Here is a 22,592-nt window from a genome sequence, read left to right on the forward strand (position 1 = left end):
GGGGCTTTTCTATTGTGCAACTCTAATTTGTGGCAAAACAATGTCAAGGTTTTATGAACCAAGTTGTATCTTTTGCCTGCTTGTCTACTGGGAACACACTGGATGCAGAAAATCAGCTTTTGCAGTTGTATGTGTCCACTGAATATATGGGAATATAACATTTTAACTGTGCTATAGTAATGGTAAAAGTAAAGAATGGGCTCATATTTAGTCCATGCATTTATCACTTCTAGGCTGGACTTTTGTAAATCTTTATTAATTGGTTGTCCATAAAAAATCTTTAAAAAGTCTTGGTTGCTTGGTTCATTTTGCTTGTCTGTTTGCAAGATTACATAAAAAACTAATAAACAGAATTTGAGGAAGTTTTTAGGAAATGTTAGGGTTAAATTTTGATGGTGATCAGGATAGGACTCATTTTTAATGATGCAATGGCTTTGGCAGAGCTTTAGGCTCTCTGAGTGCTTCTAGTTGTTCCATATTTTCCTAACAGAGAACTTTACCCACAGACTACAGATTTACTTGTGTTTCTAAAAGTAGAATGGGAGGCAGAGCTTTCAGTTATCAGACTTCTTAAGAAACAAACTTCCAGTTTCTGTCTGTGTGGCTGTCTGCTTTTAAGACTAGGCTTAGGACTTTCCTTTTTGATAAATCCTATAGTTAAGGTTGGCTTGGGTTTCATGAGATAACCCTCAGTTATGCTGCTGAAGGCTTAGACTGCTGGAGGAAACTGCCCAGATTTCCTCACTGTGCTACTGTCTTTACTCTCTCTACTCTCCATGCTTGTACATGCAGTTTTTGCTACCATTAACTTTTTTTTTTTTTTTTTTTTCCTATTATGAAACCACACCTGGAACAATCCTGTGTTTGCTTTAGTCTTGTTGCTGTCCTCTCAACCCCCAGCTGGTAGAAGCAGATGGCAGCTCATCCTGAGCCTGGTTCTGCTAGAGGTTTATTTAAGTTAAAAAGGACTCGTTTCTTTCTACTGTCGCCAACTCGGGATGGGGGATTGCAACATAGTGAAGATTTGACACAATCTGCTGGCTTCCTTAGATGGATAACTGTTACTAATTGGCATTTCATTATGTACTTTGTGCAAGTGTATTGTATTAGGATAGGAATGAATTTACTGCTATTGGATTTTAACATGGATCTGAATTAGATTTATGATTAGGACTTGTTATGTAGTGCTCTGAGATGACTCTTGGTGCTATATAAATAAACTGAACTTAATTAAACGAAATGTTAGAAGTGTATGCACATGTGTACTTCTGCTCAATGGAACAGATAAAATACATAGTACATAAAATATTACAGAGTATAATCTCAACTCACACTTCCTGTTCCCTCAAAGCATAAAAATGACTCCATACATATATTAAAGCAGTTAAATCAAGTTTTTGGTGGAAATCGTCTGTTCCCTAGCTAGCTGTGCTGTGTTTTTAAGTGTTTTTTATTGGTGCTGAACACTGAAATATGTGTATTTGTAGACTCTGAAGGCTCAGTGTGTGAGCTCTTGGTTTTAATAATCTAGTGGCAGGTAGATGTGAATCTGTTAATTATCTGCATATTGTAGAGGTAACAGGTCATTGGTAAAGTGCATGTTCAGGGACAAGCTAATCACAAAATCTTTCCAAGCTGGACATGAACCGGCCTCGACCTGATCATGAACCAGTTATTTACTCAGTGTAGCCAGTAAGTTTCATCACTGAAACTCTATCCAGCTGACATAAACTTAGGGGCACCACTAGTGCGGAGCAAATAATTGCTGTTTACTTGTTCAGACAATGTTAATGATTTAATTTTTTTTCCCCCATCAAGACAAAATGTGTCTCAGGAGTGGCTTTAATAGTGCAGAAGCGATTTGTGGTTTTATATGTCTGTCTCTGCCAGTGTTTGTTGCATTAATAAGGCTCTCAGTTCTAAGGTAAACACATTCAATCCTTTTTAAATGTTATTCTGCTGACAGCAGCAGATAAACTAAGCTTGGCCTTTTAGTCGCAAATACTGCACTCTGGGTGTGAGAGCAAACCGGCGAGAGCTTATTTGAATGTAAGTCATTACCCTATAACTATTCTTTCCCTTCTGGCAACTGTTTCTGCAATTAAAGTACATTTTCTGTCCATAAAGTAAATTCAACACTTTGTTCTACACTCAGTTGTTATCCCACTAACATATTCAGGCATAATGCCAGATGACTGATGTAATTCTGCTAGGAGCCCAAATGAGCATCTTATCAATCTTAAGACCTTTCAAATTAAAGGCGGTGAGCTCCAGGCATTTAGTTACTGATATGTTTGAGATGTTAAATCAAACTTGGGCGTGAAAGGCCAAATGTAAATCTCACTTCTGCGTTTTGAGAATCATCTGCACATTTACAAACTGATACAGACACATGTACGATCAGAAAGTGAAGAGTAACAGAGCTTCAACAGAGGGTTGTAGTCTCAAAGAGTGGAGCGCTGCGTTACCTGACCTGCATGTAAAGCAGGCCGATCCCTCCTCCCCTCCTCCACCCCTCTTTCTCATGTCGTCATCCTCTCTGCAGCCCCCTCCCCTCCATCTCACTCATTCTTACTCATTCCCCCTAAATCCTCCTGTAGTACAGTTTAGTGACAACAGAACAGCAACATCTCTTCCCAGATTAAAAACACAAACTTATCAATGAGAGAAAATGAACCCTCGTTCAAGCAGAAGCACAAAAAGCTTTGTGCGCAGCTTGTACTATCGTCCACTTAGATTTCGTCTAGTGTGAGCTTGTGCCTGCAGAGCATATGCACTCTGTCACTACAACAACCACAACAAACGTAACAGGCGTGGAATCTAATTCCAGCCGGCACATCCTGATCACACACACAAATACAAACACTTGTCTACAACATCCTCTGGCTCCCAGTTCCATCTCACCTGCAGTGCACCTGTGCCTGTCCACCACTCCAGTCATCCCAGACTGTCCGTCATGTGCAGAAAATCCTCAGCGCATTTTTGCCCGTCTGTCCCTCCCTCTGCTTCTCTTACACGCCTCCCTCTGCTTCTCTTACATGCCTCCCTCTTCCTCACTCAATCTCTCTCTTTCTCCGTCTCGCTCTCCAGTTGCACATGCGGCGGAAACTCTTTATTTAATTCATTACAACACCAGACGATTAACTCCTTCACAGATGGGTGCATGGGTCCTGCTGGTGTTAGTTAATTGATCAGTGGACCGCTTGATAGGCTGCTGCAAAATGACAAGAATCCTGGGCTCTGCTTCTTCCTCCCCCGGTGCAGCAGAAAAAAAATAAATAAAATGCTCTGTCACTTCAGGATCTGTCCACTCTCTATGCTTCAGGTTTTTTTATTTTTAAACTGCCTGCCTTCCACTTGTCATTCCTTTTTCTTCCTCTCTCTTCATTATTGTTCAGTTCTTCTTTCTCTAGACAACCTGACCTTTGCAATGTGATATCCCTTCTTGCCATATATGGGCGACGTTTCCTTGGCAACCGGGACTCCACCTGTCTTTCACCCACCCTCTTCTGTTTGATCCCTTTCATTCCCTCACCTCTCCCCTCGCGTGGTTTTCTGTCACGTCATTTCAGTGAAATTTTCCAAATTTGCATCCAACAGAGGAGCCAACAAGAAAAGATTTGTGTACAGATCATTCTGTGCATGTGTGTTAGAAAGTGCAAAGGAGTCTTAGTTAGGTTGGAGAACTCGGCATAGTATGAACTATATTATTTTTGAAAGAGAAAAGAAAAGACCTAAAAATAACCTGTATCCTCCACTGAATTAGCACATGTGCATTTACAAGTGTGTCTTCTCATTCCCACCAGGCAAAGTCCTGCAGAATTTGTCTACAGAAAAATGAAACCTTTGCTTTTACTCTGTCCTCAGAGGATAAGAGCTCGGCTCAGTCCAAACCCCTGTTTTGTGCACTGTAGCAGAGGGTGGTGTTAGCCTTGCAGATACGTTCTCAAGGATTCGAAGGGATTCGAAACATAAATTTATAAAACAACCTGTTGAATTCAAATAAAAATGTCTCCACGTAATTATATAACTTTAACACAAAGCAACCATATTACTGTATGAATTTGTATTGTAATTTATTATATTTGGGCTTAGTCAACAAAATCTTTTAGGACTGAATAAAGAATTTTACTAAGGTTGAGTCTGATTCTTATTTAACTGGGTGAGTTACTGGGTGTGACTCTAGGTAATGTCAGATTTGTTTCAGTTTCAGTTTACACTAGATTAATTAGACATTTCAGTGAAACAAAAAAAGTAAATTTTGTTTAGGGATAGACAACAAACAATATTAGATAGACTGCGAAGAATTGGAATAGTTGACAATCTGCCAAAGCAGAGAGATCGTAGCATCGTTAGGGTACATTCTGCTATTGTAGTTCCTGATAATTTCCAGGGAAAATGAAGATACTATAAAACGCGTACTGTCAAGGGATTTATTAACATGTTAATTTGCTTAACAATCTAAGGGTTTTTCAAATCAATTGGTGTCAACTAACATTAACCTATCACTTCAGCTAACCAATTCACATAAAACACACAACTTGAGTTTATTACAAATTTTAAAGGTGTATTTGTTGAATAAAATATTCTGCTATAAAAAAATGATAAAACTACATTCGTTTAGGTGAAGCTTTACATGATATCATCTTAGTCAAGCTTAAAGTTGTGTAGCAAAACTTATGATGAAAATAAAAGGTTATTGTGAACAAAACAGCATCTTCTGCATTATCATCGATGAGTCAGTGTGTCAGTTTTGTTAAATGAATGAAAACCATGTGATTATACCTGACAGATAGTATACTTATTCATCTGACAATAAATTCAAATTTGTTTAACTAATGCAGGTAAATTTAGGACCAACAGTAGCAAAAATTGTCTTGGCCCAAACCATACAAACCAAAATAAATGAGTACACTTTAAAGAAATCAAAAAATTGTGTAAAAGATTTTTTAATTTTTTTTTTTTTTTTAATTTTCATTCATCAAGTTCATTTTTATGTGACACATTAACATACAAACCATTAACAAATTTTAAACACAATGGTTTTGTTGTGTAGACACATTTCTATTGAAGTCAATCAAATCAGCACTTAGATTTTTTTGTGTTTGTTTTCTTTGATAAAGTATTAAAGGACTGTAGCTTTTGTCTCATGTGATGCATTTCTTTACTACAGAGCAAGAAATGAAGAAAAAAAAAGTATTAATCAAAAATTTCCCAAATATCTCAAAGAGATGCAAAAGTCTGACTGGCCGTTAAAAAATTCAGTCATTAATCAAGAACTGTTAATTACCTGTTCTCGAGCAGATCGTTCTGAAGATCCCCTCATGCTGGCATGGGAGGGTGAGGGCGATGGTGGGTTGTGATGAGGGCTGTGGTGTGGATGCTGCAGCTGCTGCTGTTGCTGCTGCTGCTGCTGGTACTTGCTCTTCAGATGATCCATGAAGGCGTCCCTTTTCCGTTCCATGTCGGCCTTGTGCAGGTTGGTCAGGGCCTCCAGGCTCTGAGCGGCGGTGACTGTGTGCCGGTGCTCCGATGTGTGCACCAGACCGACATTGGAGAAACGGCGAGCGCTGTTCCCCAGCGTCCGATACTCTCGTGGATACTCCAAGTCATCTGTCGAGATCATGTGACTGCCACCACGCTCAGGATCTGAGGTAGGAGGACAGAACAGCGAGAGGAGGGGAAGGAAAATGAAGGAAGAGGGGAAAAAAGATGGGTGGAAAGCACAGATGAAAAAGTGAATCACCACCCACATCAACATCCAGAAACATTTCAGGGTGGAGGCATACGTACACAGAGCAGGCACACATAGGTGGAAACAAATGAAGCAGAGAGAAGCAGAGTGGGGAAAAACAGCACAGAGGGGACAAGAGAGAGGAAGAGAGAAATGGGATGGAATGTTAGCCTATTTGCCACCAGGACGGAGCAGTTTCTTGCAGAATTATTGATTTCAAGTTCTGAGGGGAAGAAAAATGAGAAAAGTAAAGTGCTTCTGCAGTAGATCAAAGAAAGGGGCTCAAGGATATTCCATTGTGATATCCCTGTTCGTCATTAAGTGGCTTTCATTTTTCACTTAAACAGTCAAAACCAAAATCTTACTATACTGTAGTTCCACTGATTAGGAAGTAATAGTTTCTGTCTTGCTTTCTTTACCAACTTATGCCCATCATTGCCTCCATCCCTAAACACCCTCTCACACTTTTTTAACGTGTTTTCACTATCTTTCCTAGAACTTATTGTTCCCCCTGTTCATTTCAAGAATGCCCATCACTCTGACAGCACTTGGCCTTTTATCGGTTCTCTATCTGACAGACAGCGCAGCCCAAGGTGGAAGGCACACAAGGAGGGAACAAAGACAGCCGGAAGGAGACGGAATGGTTACACATAAAATGCGTGACTGGAATAACAATGAACTTAAGATGTGATAAAAGAGCAGGGAGCCATCCGCTCAGTGAGTTACCTTGCTTAGGAAAACAGGCCCCAGCGTTGGCTAGAAGAGAAACATGTGAAGGGTTAATTTGTGTGTTTGTGCACAGATGTGCAAGCAAACACAACAGATCTCTGTCACATGACTGTCAGAAAAGAGCTATCCAGACACGATAGCACTTTACAAGAAGTTAATGCATTTTATATGCATTATAATGGACTCGTAGGAGTTAACACATGGGAAATGGTTTGCTATGAACGCTAATACAATAACCTGTAGAATGATAAATGATTGGGATCGTGCATTTTTTAAAGAGATAGTACATAACAGACATGCAAAGTTGTTAGCAATTAGACAAATAAATTGGTAAAAAAAAAAAACTGTTTAAGTGAAAACATAAAAACTTTGTGGTGCTGAATGAAGTGGACCCCAAGTGCATTAAATTCTCATCAGCAGCATTAGGGTGAGGAGAGTGAGTGAGGAGCAGAGGGAGGCTTTTTGAGCAGAAGCAACAATCTGACTGTTAATGAACTCAGACGAAAGGAGGAAGTTTGGCACAAGTGGGACAAACCTCAACACAGAAGGAGTCTGTTAAGGGCAGAAGGTCTGTGATCATTCTGACACAGCTGCAATCAAACCATGTTTTGAACCTACTTCTCACTATACTTATCCACTGAGAGATACTGCTCTTAAGGGTGATACGCTGCTTTAACACCCTGCTCTTACATCCTTCACATTATGAAGTGCTGATAAACTGAGGTGGGGTTAGACAAAATGGAATGACCTCCTGGCTAATAACATTAGCATTGAGTTCTCCGCTGCCAGTCGTATTCATCTGGCCCCCTCTTCGCCTCCCTCCTATCTGCTTTACACTTCATTAGACTAGAGCTTATTGTGCACCAACTAACAAGGACCTGACTCAAGGGTCTGATTACAATAGTTGGAAAAGTCTGGGCCTGCGCGTTTATGGCTTGTTAATGTGACTGAGCATCCAGGATAGAAAAGCTGAGAGGGCTCATCTGCCTACAGACAAACATAAAGTTGCAAAGAATCTACTCATCTATGGCACGCACCAAATAAAAAGATTCAGTTTCTTCTCTCTGCTCAACTCAAAATGAAACAGGATTAAAAAGAGGTTTTTAACATATGATGACAGATACTTTATTGAACTCTTGCAGGATACCTTTTGAATATTGTTTAAGCCATAAGATGGCTTTTTATCATTTAATATAAAAGATCTTATCAAATATTAGGCAATTATGTTAAAACAGGGTGGCATGGTGGCATTCTAAAAAGAATGTAAACAAATTAATGGTCTAGCATTCCAGGAAGGAGTGCATGTTGTGTGGAGCCTTTCATATCATGAGTTTTTAGACTAAAATCATTTTATGATGAGAAGAGACATAGTTAAAGCTCTTTTGGTCCAGCCTTGAAAACAATGTTATGCACAGCCTCTTATGAGATTGCAAGCTCTCACGCTCAAAATATGAGTTGTTAATGACTCTCAGCCACTACCACATTAAGTTTTAGCTCAATATGTGCAAAATTCACTAAGTTAAAGCAATTTTTGTGTTTTGTAAGCTCAGTTGGCCATCTTAAATTGGGTTATCTCCAAAGGTTAGTGAGTTGCAGATGTAAATTCAATGATTACTTTCTGCAAGTTTCATTGAAATTTGTCCAGTGGTTCATGAGATATTTTGCTAATCCACACAGATGTGCAAAAACATTATTGCCCACCTTCGCTTTTTAGGGATGGACAAGCAGATAACTATTCTGTACTTGCCAGTCTTTGCAAATGGCCAATATTGTCCTTTTACTGATATTTTCTGCATTTATACATTTAAAGACTTACAAATCTTTATTTTTAATGTAACTGAATTGGGGTTGTCAAATTATAAAATTACAAGCTTTTTATGTCTATATATATACTACTTATCATTTTTAATTTTACATTAAAAACTACTAATTAAGAGGTGTTGTATAAACATGTATTCAGCCTTGATTTTGTAAGGCTGGGCAATTATTATTCATTCAAATTAATTATTCAAATTAATGAGCCTTTCATGTGTTTTGTGTTTCCATTTACCCAGCAGGAGACCTGAGTACTTCTGGGAAATTTCAACAACAACAAACACAAACTTTCAAGTGATTCACGACCTCAAAGTTTTGGGGGGTTTTTTGTTGCTTTTTTAAGCAGAAGCTGGAAAAAGAATTCAGACTGAAATCAGGTTTGTATTGTTTATAGCTGTGCAAAAACAAGACTTTAATGTCAAAATATGTTAGAATGACAGACCTGCAAACATTTGTCAAAAAGAATAAACCCGGCTTTTTGTGAACCTTGTTTGGAATTCAACCCCAAAACTTTTCGAAGTGCACTTTGTGAAGAAACTCTGCGACGCTGTAAACCAAAGCCCCGTCTTAAAAGCAGCAGCAGTAAAAGTTGTGTGGGCAGAAAAGTAAGAATAGAAAACGGGAACAGGTTTTTTTAGTCTTACTTTCGTCATTCACAGTGAATATATTTTTATATAAGCTGGCAGACAAAACCTCTCACAGTCAAAACAATCTGTGAGAGCCCACACAATGGAAGCGTAATTCAAAATATAAATATAATGCATTTGATTGGGTGGGTTTCTAAAGATAAAAGAAAATTATCATAGGAAAGTCAGTCATTTGGGGGTTTTAGCCAAACAAACAGGAACTATAAGAAATAAAACCAGCAGAAAATGGTGCAGCATGTTCGCCCACGAAGTAATTAAGGAGCTCAGAGACAATTGGAGCCTACAATCTGAACTGATAAGACCCGGGAGCCCAGCCAATGAGGCCGGGGCTCCACTGAAAGATCAAAGGAGGATTGAGGGCATGAACAGGAGCATTTACCTGCCTAAAAAACCCACACCTGCTGCGGTAGGCACTGAGAGATAACAGAAGACAAATGGGCAAGAAAATCCCCTCCTGAAATAATGATAGTAGACGGGAAGAAACATAAAAGTTAAGTTAAGCTGCAGATTAAACACCAATTCTTGCAGTTTTTTTCTGGGTTTATAAAAATAAACATCTGAAACTGTTTTTTCATCAATGAAAGTTTTTCCAGTATATTGTGGATAAAAATGTTCCTGTTATTTGCCTTTTTTATTTCTACACTAACATTTTTTCCTTTGCTAAGTTGCATTTTTCTCAATTTTTCACTTTTTGGGTCGCTAGTTTGCACCGCCTTCAGTGGGTTATTTATGCATTTTGGGGGGGTTCAGCTTGTGACACAAGCTATTTGCCAACACACCCACAATAACTATCAAAACACACTTATAATTTTTGCATTTCTGCAGCCAAATTCTAAACCAGAGCTCAGGGGAAGGAAAAAAATTACTCTTCTTTAAAGCTACCCAATGAACTGGACTTTTAAATCAGGAGTGGAGGATGCTCCTCATTATATGCATAGTCATGGGGTAAGGAGAATCAGGGAGAGCTGTTGGACTGCTTTGATGGATTTGGAAGCAGCAGTTACTGCAGCTTTATAATTTAGAGATGTAAAACGAGTGGGTCAGGGAGAGTGGAGGATTTACAACAGGCTTCATGTTACAGACTATGATAAGAAAGCTACAGAGCATGGCTCATATTAAATCTCATTTCACAGGTACTTCAAACATTCAAATCTGTCCTTTTGTCACATATGTAGCAATCTAAGGCTAAAAATTAAATATAGAAAGAAGGCTAGTGTGAATAATTCTCCATATATGCAAAGAAACAGCAGACTGACACTATACCCTGAAAACTGTATTAATTATTTAATAGTGTTGGAGTTTAATAACTAATGAATATTCTTCTTAATAATTCTATAATCTTTTGGTCTGCAAAGAATTCAATAATTTCTTCATTTATTTCAACAGAGTTCACAAATTAAAGATCTGATAAAATTAGCCAAGAAAACAAAGTATTTACACCAAATATGCCAAAATGATACCATGACTAAAAAGTAACTGATTGTTAACAATCAAAAGCAATCTCTATGTTTATGAAAATTAGAAAGGATTCTGATGAAAAATAGATTTATGCCCATAATACAACTTACTGTTTGAATAAAATCCCTTTCTGAATACTATTTGTCTCACAGCTGGTTGCACACACGCTGAACTTTTTATAGCCTCAACTGTGCATTTTTATCTGAAAAGCATCCTCAGTTTAGTTGAGAACAGCTGCAAAACTGCTAAATCAAAATGAACAACCTTGGGCCTCTGAAGATATATTTTTTTAATGCAGGTGTTTTTTATTTGTTACAAGGCTAGAAGCTATTTAGACAAGAATAAGCCTTTCAAACATTTAAGAACAAAATTTATTTAAAAAAAAAATTAACTGGAGCTCTCCACGCTGAAACAAAAAATATGAACAGCAAATACAATGTTGCTCATAGAAATGTTGGCAATAAGATTATTTATTCAGTAATTTTTGAAATGTGGACATTTTGAGAAACAATTTAAAGCTCAAACCTTTTGGTTCTAATGGACAGGGTTAATAAAATAGGTGGTGTTAATACATCTGGTTTTATCGGTTTGTCAATTTGTGAGTTACTGTAACTTAACCTGAGTAGACGATCTCCAGCGTAATAAAATCAGCTTATTTCAAAATCTTGCACACACTCAAAAATAGGCATAACACTACAGAAATCTCAGCACAACTTTGAAATCAAAGTTAGTATAGTTTAAGATCTGCATCGTCACATGGCAGGGGGAAAAATGTTGGAATATTCAATAAATAAACAAGAAGGTGATAAGTACAATGAGCTGAATACTGAATCAGCAAAGAACGAGGGGGAGGATGAGGGAGGAACTAAAACTGAGCAGAAACGAGCGAGATCTGCAGAGTGCGACTCGCGCACTTTAAGGCTACAGGCAAGAGTGGAAGCTGTTGGCAACCATAACTCTACATACTCCAGTGGGAAGAGTTGAAACAAATTCCTAGAAACGAACCGTCTGGATTAAACACAAGCATTCAAACATCTCTAACCCGGCAGTTCATTTCTCAGAGTTCAACTCTGAACTATATTATCCACACAAAGATGGTTGGAAACTGTGCATAGAGAAACCAGCTGATGTTGTTGCTTTCCTGCAAAAAAACATCTCTTGTATTCTTAACTTAAATTGCAGTGGAAGTTGAGATCTATAACAGCTGATTAAGTCTGGCATTTGAATTTAATGAAAAAGCAGCAAACTGGCAGAACTTAAACACATTGTGTCTCACTCTTTTATTTGCCATAGTTGAAGTAAAGGTCTGCAGTAAAAGAAAATCCTGGCAAACCTTTTTATTTCATTTTTTCTGTCCATAAAAAGCTCAGAGGTACTGCTACACCAGAAGAGGTAAGTTAAAAGAGGCCAAGCTGAAGGCTGGGCAGCGAGAGTGAGCCATCAGGAGAAGGTCAGCTTGTATGTGCTGCTGGATGTAATTACAAACCAAGACAATCAAAAGCCTTCAGGAAGCCTAACAAAACACTGACACAAACAAATGCAGTCTGTTGCTTTGCACAAGATGACAAATACCTGTTTGACAACAATAAAAAGTTTCACAACCACTATTAATATTAATATACTATTAATATACAACCCCAATTCCAAAAAACAGACCATTGTGTAAAAAGTAAACACAAACAGAATGCAATGACTTGCAGATCTCATAAATCAGTTTTATTCATAATAGGACATAATATACACACAACTTTTTAAACTAAGAAACTACCTTTTTTTAATATGTTTTTGAATTTGATGGCAGCAATGCATATCAAAAAAGTTGGGACAGGGCCATGTTTTCCCACTATGAAGCATCCCTTCTTCTTTTAACAACAGTCTCAAAACGTCTAGGAACTGAGGAGAAATATTTTCAAATTTTCATTGATGAACATTATTCCAAAATTGCCCCATTATTTTTGAGGCAATTTTTCACAAACTGGTGAAACTCTGCCCATCTTTACTTCTGAGAGATTCAGTTTCTCAGAAATACTCTTTTTAACCCAGTCCTCACACTGATCTGTTGCCAATTAACCTAATTAGTTGCAAAATGCTCCTCCAGCTGTTTGCATTTTGTGCCACTCACTTCTACAGCCCTTTGTTGCTTCCATCCCAATGTTTCTGACATGTCTTGCTGCCATAAAATTCAAAAATTGCCATATTTTTTTTCCCCAAAAAATATGTATATGTTTCAACATTTGATATGTTTGTACCATTGTTAATAAAATCTGGGTTAATGAGATTTGTTAATCATTGTATTCTGTTTTTATTTACATTTTACACAACATCACAATCGTTTTTGGAATTGGGGTTGTATTTCTGCTGCTTGAAACCTGCCTTCTCCCAGATTTTCTTTCTAGGGCAGGCCAACATTTAGGAACAGTGGAAGCAGACAGCCGTAATGTGAATCCATAAAAACACCTGTTAATACACAAAATCCCACACCCAGACAATTATAGCTCGCTATAGTTCCAGCAAAACACTTCTGGGGCCGTCTGTGGCTGAAAACTATAAATGTTTGTGTACTCAACTGAAGGATAAATGCCAGAGATGATGTGATAGAGGGACAGAGACAGAGGATGAGGAAGGGAAATACAGGTGGTGGTAGCAAGATAATGCACATCTTTGTTTCAATGTCATTGTGATAATAGCTGGTCGTCTTTTGTTTGTTTTTTTAAAGTACAGCAGCAGGTGAGAAATCCTCTTAATTATGGCTTGCTGTTGAATGAGGGCAGAAAGCACACGGGAGCCTCTGGGTGTGAAGAGGACACTCCAAACACACCTCATTATAATAGCACTGCTACGTTTACCTCACAAGGGAAACCCCCCCACTACCTTTAATAAGATGCCAGATGAAAAACAGGCATAATGGAGTTAAGAAATGGTGGATGGATGATAAGATGTTTGCAGAGCATGGAGGGGGCTCTGCGCCCTCCGGCACACAGAGCTACTTTCAACAGGTGCACCTCTACATATAAATGAAGCTCCAATCTCCACAGGGCAAACCACTGACGTTAAACTGAATGGTAGTCAGAGATACCAGTCAAACACCTACACAGAGCTTCATAAAGACACAAAATGCAAAGCAGCTTCATTTGACTTCATTTGTTTTGAACTATTGTGAGGAAGAAGGCAGCACCGTCTTTACATAACAAAAATACACATATGCATGAGATTTCAGTGGTTTTATGTTAACAAATTCAGTTTAAAGCACATTATGTTTGAGCTGAAATAGCCTCAGTGTATAATGGAAGATAAAAAAAGCATCAAATGTGTGTTTAAAGATATAAAGAAGAGCTTTTCTTCATACCAACCTCACACCATTACAGAAAATAGACTGAGGTTTTCTTCAATAACTATGGAATTTGTTGGATTTTTTTATTACTACAGAACCACACAAACTGGCATATGGGTTTAGTCAATAAAAAATATACAAATAGTAAAAGTTCTGAAAAAATATTACTTCACCTTTATAACTGTAGCACATGATGGACAAATATATATGAAATACAGCTGTGTCTAAGAAAAAATCACTTTGCTTTAACATTTAAAGTGACTGAAATATAAGAGATAGATACATCAGTAAAAATATGGCTTCACTAAAAGGCCTAGCGTTCCTCGAAGGACTCCATATTAATTGCTGCCTTTTATGACAGAGACTTCTCTTATCTAAGCTTATCTTAAGCTGAGAAAGAACTAAGTTGTAGCCATTTTGGTCAAACTTTGTAAAAAATGAAGGAAACATCAGAAGTACAAAATAGCAGTATGCACATCCTTAAACAAACAATCTTAAACAATAGAAATCAGCACAAACTAGAGAATGGTGTAGCAAGTTACAGATCACACTTAAAAGTATCAATAATTATCATGAATTATTATTATACTTTAATCAAATTTCTTTTCCTGCCTGACCTTTCCCTGAAGGAAATCAGAGTAGCATATCAGGAACAGAATTGCGTCTAATGCTGGTAAGTTATTAAGAGCTATCTGAAAGGTGTCTGCAGAACCAATCTCTGTGAAGCCAAAACTATGTGCACACCACCTCTGTTCTGATCATTTCCCTTTCAGCTAACTAACAAATCCCTTTAAACCCCAACTGGTGACTTGTCACGTCCCTCGAATGAAATAAAATATCAAACAAAAACCACAATATAGGGACAAAAGGAAAAACAGTAGAGCTGCATGATGCAGTGTGCTGCTGAGTCAGTGATGAAAGCAAGAACAAAACAGAACATAAAAGACAAATTTAGTTGTTGTGGAACAGCATCACCTGTTGTACCATCCACCTGCCATTTCTTGTGTTCGCAAAGAAAGAATTCACTCTGACAACATGGGGCTGTACTACAGCGTGTGTTAAAATATTAAATAAGGGCTTACTGTTAGGTGCTGGTTTACTATCAAAGCCTTCATGTACAATAACTTAATAAAAGGCAAACTAGGATTCAAAACAGATCGCACTCCTCTACCTGAATATAAGGTAAAAGAAAAAAACAACATTTTGTAATAATTAATGCAAATGAGCAAACAAATTATGTTTAGATAAATTAAGATGGTAAATTGCACATGATTCAGTCTGAAGGTTATACAAAGTGTTTCTTTTTTTCTTACAATTTTTCTGAGGCAGGAGGATAAAAACAGTCTAAACACATTCAAACCAGGGTCTTTAAAAGGGAGTTATTTGTTCTGTAAGGCAGGGGAAAGTTCACTGTGATGGCTGGCTGGGACTCTATTAGCAGTTTTAACTTGCATTACGTCTTCTGCAGGTCTTAAAAGAGCACCGCATCCCCAAGAATGCCTGAACATCAAAGACTCCAAATTTCTAACAAAAATATGACTGATGAGATGAAAATTAGTTGTCCAACTTTGGCAGAAAAGAAATCTGAGAAATATTTCAGAAGCTTTTTAGATGAGCTGGGTTTTGAAGTAGAGGGCAAATCTAAACATGAGAGAAAACCTCACCACAGTCCTACATCCATGTCTTTCTGCATTTTGACCTTACGAGTCCAAAATTATTGTGTGAATGCTCATGCATGAGATAGGTGCTATCAATTTTAATTTTTGTAGCCTTTACACATCTTAAAATATTCCCCATTGAAATACATTGATATCTTCAATTAATTCACAAACATTATTCTTTTTGAAATCTGCTTCAGCATACTTGCTCTGTTTTGTCTTTTTTTAACCACTTTTAGCTTTTAACTACAGTTCAGCTGCTTTTAGTTCTCAACTACCATTTTTGCTACTTTTAGCTTTTCACCACTCTTTTAGTACTTTAGTTTTTAGCTATCATGTTGCTACTTTTAGCATTTAGTTAGCGTTTTGCTTGTTTTGAGAATTTAGCTAGTGTTTTGCTCCTTTTAGAAAGTGCTCTGCTTCTTTTAGCTTTAACAACTCAGTTTCAGCTTCTTCAGTAAGTCACTCAGCACTCAGCTGTGACACTGGATTTTCACAAAAATCCAATTTCTCTACGTCAGAACATTTTTCTGTTTCTCTTCTTCAAAAGGCAATATGGTAATAGTTTTAGGCTGATTGCTGAACATCTGTCCAGAAAACTCATGTCAACATGGTTTGAAAAAACGAAAAAAAACAAAAAAAAACAGACACATCAAACTAAACATTAGCATTAACAATTGAATTCAAAGCTTCTCTGATGTGAATGGGGGAAAAACAATGCCAGAATCACCTTTGAGTGCTTACACGTAGACTGCACTACAGCTTACAAGTTTAGAGAGTATTTGTTTATTATTTTGTAAATCCAATTAAATTACAGGTTACACAAGGAGACAAACCAGCAAAGATGCCAGATAATTACATACACCATCAGCCATTTTTCTGTTTTTGTATGAAGAAAATATTTCTGCACAGAAATAATGCTCATAACAAGATTATAATTATTCTAATGTGTTTTCAGAGGAGTGAAAACCCAATTTGTGATGCTACTATGTGATGTGAGCCTGAGGTTTCCTAATGATGTGCAATTTGCACTAAATCTTGTCATCCCTGCTGCTAATAGAGCAGCAGCTCTGGTAAGGTTACCTTGTTTTCGTGCAGGATTACTGACGTGGAGTTTGTTTCTACCTCTCCCTGCAGACCTGCTTCCAAACATCTTTTAGTAATAACATGCTGCCATTCTGACTTCCAGACAGAGTCAACAGGCTAACCTAACAAGCAATCTCCCACAGGAGCACATTTCTTGTCAGATTAGTTGGACTTTGGCCTTGGGTTATCAATCAAAGTGTTGAATTGTATACTGGAGTTTATTCGTCGCTAGCATGGGCTGATTACCAGAACACATGTAAGCAGCAGCAGCTTTGAAAAGGTGCCCGAAACCTGTGCATAATGTTAGAGATGGGAAACATTCAGCTCCAGTAGTGAAACAGAAGCAAATGTGAGAGCAGTAAACGTGCACTGACTGGCACAGTAATTAGCTGCATTTCACTCAGCAACATCATGATTCAAAAATGCCATTGTGCCGGATTTAATACTAAACTCAAGTGCGAGGCTTGATATTTGCCATTTAAAAAGCACCTTAATGCACAGCAGATGCCGATGACTTCCATTAGGCAGCTTCATGTAGAGCTGCTGTAGGTGACAGGTGTTCAGACTAAATATGAGACAAAGAAAGCTATTAAAAAGCCTCAGAAAACAACCAAATGTTATATTTATTGCCTGCTGCCAAAAGTGAAGGAGGAGCGATAATGTTTGTGACCATGTCTGTGTGGGAATGTTCGTTCATCTCTAATCATGTTGACATCTACAACTGATTAACTTTGAAACTCAATCCAATTCAAGATGGCCACCACAACTATTTGACATTTTCAAACACAAGAAGGCAGGCAATAGCATTCCTTCATGAAATGGTGGGCTTTTATTTTGTCATTCTTTTTGTGATTGTGTTAGAGCTGAAAAAACAAGGATAAAGAGGAAAAACAGGATGAAGTTAGATTCTAACAAAAAGTCTTTTTTTTAATACCTGGAGGGATGGGCATGCAGTGTCACAAAATTGCTGTTCAACATCGATGTAAATTATCCTGACAGTTTAATTGAAATGCTCTTTCTGGAACGTTTTTTTAATTAGAAGGGCAAGAGGCAATACAAAAAAACGAAAAAAAAAAAAAAAAGAAAGAAAAAAAATCACCTCCAACAAATTGAGAAAGAAAAAAAAAGAAATCAATCAAAACAACCAGCAATTATCTTAGAAAAGAATGACACCGGGTGTCACTGCAGATCGGTTGCCTTGGCAACAAGTCAGCTGTTCAACAAAGCTGTTTGCAGCCAGTGCTAGCCCCCACACACAGACACACATACATATTTATAAAAGCAGCATATATAGTTAAAGGCTACAGGAGCATCACAATGAGAGGCGTGTAGCTGATGACAGAGGGCATCGGAGATTACAAGTTGGCATGTCAATATGGCACACACATCTGTGTTATGATGCAGACCATAATTTGTCAAAAAACAAGCTGCTTGCAGTCAGCTGGCTCAAAAGAAGAAAAATAGTAAAATCAAATGTTGATGGTAGATTTGTGAAGTTAACAGATTCAAAAATCAACTCCCTCTTTCATCCTAAAACAGCGATTCTGACATTTTTTGGTGAGGATGGTGAAATCAGAAAATACATGTTGAAAAGAAATTATACAACTGCGAATGTCTGATCTAAAGTCAAAACCAATAATACAGTAATCCATATTTCTACCTGTCTGTAGTGTCTTCTCGTCCTGCCTGTTGGGATCCCAGTTTGAGTGAGCAGATAAACGGCACACAGCAGTCCCTTGTGGGGAGTCAGAGTAATTGCTCCATCCACCAATCCCCAGAGGATTTAACAACGAGCGCTGCAGAGGACTAAACCCTGCAAAACGGCAGCTCGCGTCATCCTGCCTCGTTTTCTTTCACTCAAAAACAGAACAACTAAATGTTACAATCTGACAGAATAAACCAAACATTTTTCACATTTTAACATGTTTAATGTTGCTTTGGAAATGCTTTCTGTCAGACTGACTCACTTTGACATCGTCATTTATCTCTAAAGGCATTAGAGCGCCTTAGGTCTAATGGTTATGCACTAATGCACACCATGTATGTTTGTTTTTCCATTCATTCCTCATGCATCCATTGATCTTTGTATACCCTAACATAAGCTCCACTCTTAGCTGCTTAAAGCAATACATCTTTCTTCTGTTCTCTGCATGACTGTTTGCTTTTACGTCTACTGTCTCCATGGTGTTGTGTGCGTTTCAAATGCCTCGTTTGGGTTCCAGAGGGGGGGGAGGGGGGGGCTCTGATTTGATGTAGAGTAGGTGAGAAGGGAACTGCGCCCACTTGACAGGAAAAAATCAAAATAAAAAGGAGGAGATGACGAGTTAGATGTTAACAAGCTGTCACTCTCAACGCAATGCAGCGCCCAGTGGAACAACAAAAACAACAGAGACAACCCCCTGACAAGGCTGGTGTTATAAACAACAACCAAATAGACGCACAATGCTGTTCCACCCACAGAGGAGAAATAAACGCAGCAATTCAAGCTGAGACATGATAAATGAGAAATAAAGTCATGCATCTACTTGGAAGAATTTTTATTGAAAAAAAAAACAAGAAAACCATGGAAAATCTAAGAAATATCTTTCAATATTTTTTTGTAAGTGTGTGGGAGCCATTCCTCTGCTGATATCATCCGTCTTTTTCGATTTAGCTCTGTTTTGAGACATTTTTGGTCTTTAACCCAGAGATGTGTGTTTAGACACCAGCTAATGACAGCACGAGTTTATATTAATAAAAAAAAACAACAACAGTAATTGCATCAAATATCTGTCAAAGACTTGCACAAACAGTTGCTTCTCTGACAGAATGAAGTATTTCACATAAAATTAAATGATGCATCATTTTCCCAATTGGATTTGTATTGATGTGTTTATGAAGGTTTCAAGGATGCAGCTGATGTGAAACAGTTTTATATTATTGCTCTGATTTACTGCTTCGGTCTGTGGCTGTGACTCATTTCTTTATATTGTTACTGCTATGCTGCATTCAGGGACACAGCAAATTCAAAATGTTCTCATTAAATTTGATTCTGAAGCTCAAAGTTTCGAGCATGCCAAATATTTAAACACGATAAATAGTTTTACTTGGTGAATGTTTATTGTTTTGTACGAGACAGTTCTGAGTTTCAGCACACTCCAAATGGCTGAACCTAATAGGCTAAGGATAAGAAAAAGCTAATGTCATCATAATAAATTACTTAAACAGTAGCAGACAAATGTTAATATAAATAAAGAAGTTCAAATGAACTGTTGCTTTAACTAACTTTATTTTGTTGTTGCATCTAGTGATCAATTCCAGATGTTAAACATTTTATCCCATTAACTTTCAATTTTCTGCCAATTACACCCTCAGGAGGGCTGCCTCTCTGAACACACACTGGGTATTACACTGTTCAAGCTTCTGAGGGCCTGGATGTTAAATGAGTGAGAACACATGAACATTTATTATAAACAGAGACATCAGGAAATGTCTTTTTGGTGATTGTTCCTCCTTTCTTCACGCCACCTGTTGGCTGAATGACACTTGAATTTGACAGCTGTTAAATGTTCTGCCTCAGAGCCTCTGAGCACTTGGCAGAGCAGCCCCATCACTAATCCAGTAAGCACATGCACTGACTTACAACTAGCTGAAACACAGAGGAAACCAGAGGTGGAGATTTGACAGACAGACAAAAAGAGCTGCAGAGAGAGAGAGAAGGGGAGAGAAATGGATAAAACTTAAAGAGCCACAAATTACAATGGGAATATATAGCAGCTGACAGAAGGAGGTTGGTGAAGAGGGGAGGGACTGATAAAGTGACTGGAGGAGAACTGGGTCAGTATGAGGTGTGAACATGGAAGGAGCGTGAGCGACATAAAAATAGTTTTAAAAAGAAAAAGCCAAGAAGATTTGGGCCAGGGGCAACATGAGCGATGGAGGGGGGGAAAGGGGGAGCAGAGAGGAGAAGCCAGGGTTTGCAAGGTGTCCTCCAAATCCATTTGTCACCCAGAGACTCATTAGTGTTTGGGAGAGGGCGTCTGGTTATAAATAGGCCTGGGAGCGGATGTTTGACAGGAGGGAGTCTAGGATTTGACGGCAAGAAATTAATCTCACAAGCGTACTCCCAGAGGATGGACGGCGACACAAACAGACGGATGTCCCAAAAATAAGTGTACTTGGTTTTTATCAGTCAGCCACTCCCATCGAAATTCAGTCCGACTCCAGCCAGTTCGACTGCATCCCACATATCGTTTAACTGTTATTAGTTTCTTCCATAAGTTTTTGGCAATTAAAGTACTTCCACACACTTTTGGCTGTTTTAACCATAGATTGATCAAGAATCGTATGCTATGCCCTTTAGTATTTGTAACTTTTATACTTTCTGAATTACAATTATTTTTTTCTATTTAAGCTACAGTATTTAAGCTAACTGTGGCTCTTGGCTACAGTTTTCAGTAATTCTGCACTGAGCTACATTGTGTCAATTTAATTTACAGTTATTCTAATTTTAGCTTTCATTTTTATTTTGCTAATGTTAGATTTTAGCCAATGTTTGCTCATTTTAATTTCGTTCTGCTCGTTTTAACCTTGACAACAGTTTCAGCTTCTTCAACAAATGACAGTAAAGTCATCCGGCACTCAGCATTCACACCATTTTCACAGAAAATGCTAATTTTTTCGAGTTTTAATTATAAAAAGAAAATCTCCACCAAATCTTTCATCAGGCACTTGTTTTAAAGGAAGCAAAAGGAATGCATATTTTTAATTTCAAGCAATATCAGTGTAAACCATATATTTGTACATCTGAAATTCTTTTAGGTGTGAAATGAAAATTATTAGTTGCAAAAACTGCAAAGAGTGAGGTAAAAATAGTATTTCAGTGTTATTATTCATCCCCATTTTTCCATCAGCACATATGAACAAAGTAAATTATTGCGTTTTTTTACTTGAACAAAATGAACCACAGATAAATATTTAAGAAAAGACTTTTCAGTCCTCCTGTATGTGCTGTGTTTTAGTTCTTCAGGTAATGCTGTCACACTCTGAAGCTCTTGTTACTTGCCACCTGTTTGTTGTTTTGGCAGATGCTTTTGAAAAGAAAAGATGGCCGACAGAAGAAATACTCTAAGGAAATTATTCTTGATTAATCTATGAGTGAAACATTTTATTAACTTTCAGTCTGATCCAAAATTGAACAGATGCCACAGTATGGGACATTTGTGAAAATTTTGCAGAAGCCACCTCCCTTTTTGAGTCCTGACAGTTTTGCAAAAAAAAAAAAAGCCTTTCTTCATTCTGCCTTTCCATTCGTGAGTCTGTTCAGCTGTCTTTTCTCTCTTTTTCAAGCTTCTGGCTCTGTAGTTTGAAAGATGCTTCTGAGATATTTCCAGCTCCTGCACAAAGAAAGCCATCTTTCCCAGCTTTTCTGTCTCTTTTCTACAGTCATTAAAACAAAACAAAATGCTCTAGAGTCAAAATCTGGTCATATTTAGTTTTTAACCTGCTGTTCCACATCATCCAGTCAGTTTTTGTAGAGATAAACAATATAAATGCTCCATTGTCTCCATCTGCAGATGGCGCTCAAAGCTATAGCACTGCCCTCTTTAACCCCATCATCATCACCCACAGAGTTCATGCTCAAAATATCCAGTCTCCCTGATCCTCAGCAAATCCACAAAAGTATAAACCTTTGCCTGACCCCTGGCTAACCCGAGCGCCTCTGGCTCTGCGAGACGGTGGGTGATCATCAACACATAAAGCTGTATCTGAGCCCAGGGAATGACTAAAGGAGACTTAGAGTTATGGCTCAATCATAACCTGAATCCACCTGCAAACAGCTACCTCCCAGCTGGTTTCAGCCAACTGGCAGGTGATGAAATATTTATGGTCCAACCAATATAAATACAAAGGTAACTTGACTTGAAAAGCTGTAGACAATAAAGATCATTGATAGTTTATGTACCATTTTATAGGAAGTGTTGCTTGCGGTTCCTATCCCCAAAAAAGAACATGAATAGCCTGAATAGGCAGCTCCACCTTCAAATTAGCTGTTGTTGTCAGTGCTCTAAGTGTTTTGCTTTCTAGCTGCAGCAACTGGATCAGAATATGTATACCACTATTTAACAGCTAACATGTATAGTTAGCTGATAAAC

General features: G+C 37.9%; 1 protein-coding gene across 2 annotated transcripts in view; it reads right to left on the bottom strand.

Annotated features, from left to right (window-relative positions):
* si:ch211-278a6.1 (SRC kinase signaling inhibitor 1) overlaps positions 1 to 22,592 on the bottom strand; it is a 107,282-nt gene that overhangs the window by 43,548 nt on the left and 41,142 nt on the right. For both annotated transcript variants that reach the window (XM_017433524.3, XM_037978784.1), the window contains exons 2-3: positions 6,461 to 6,490; positions 5,291 to 5,649 (exon numbers count right to left, since the gene is read on the bottom strand). In XM_017433524.3, coding sequence (XP_017289013.1) covers positions 5,291 to 5,649; positions 6,461 to 6,490 — 389 coding nt within the window. The remainder of the gene's footprint in view (positions 1 to 5,290; positions 5,650 to 6,460; positions 6,491 to 22,592) is intronic.

The sequence above is a fragment of the Kryptolebias marmoratus genome, linkage group LG12 (genome assembly GCF_001649575.2).
Source record: "Kryptolebias marmoratus isolate JLee-2015 linkage group LG12, ASM164957v2, whole genome shotgun sequence".
Lineage (NCBI taxonomy): Eukaryota > Metazoa > Chordata > Actinopteri > Cyprinodontiformes > Rivulidae > Kryptolebias > Kryptolebias marmoratus.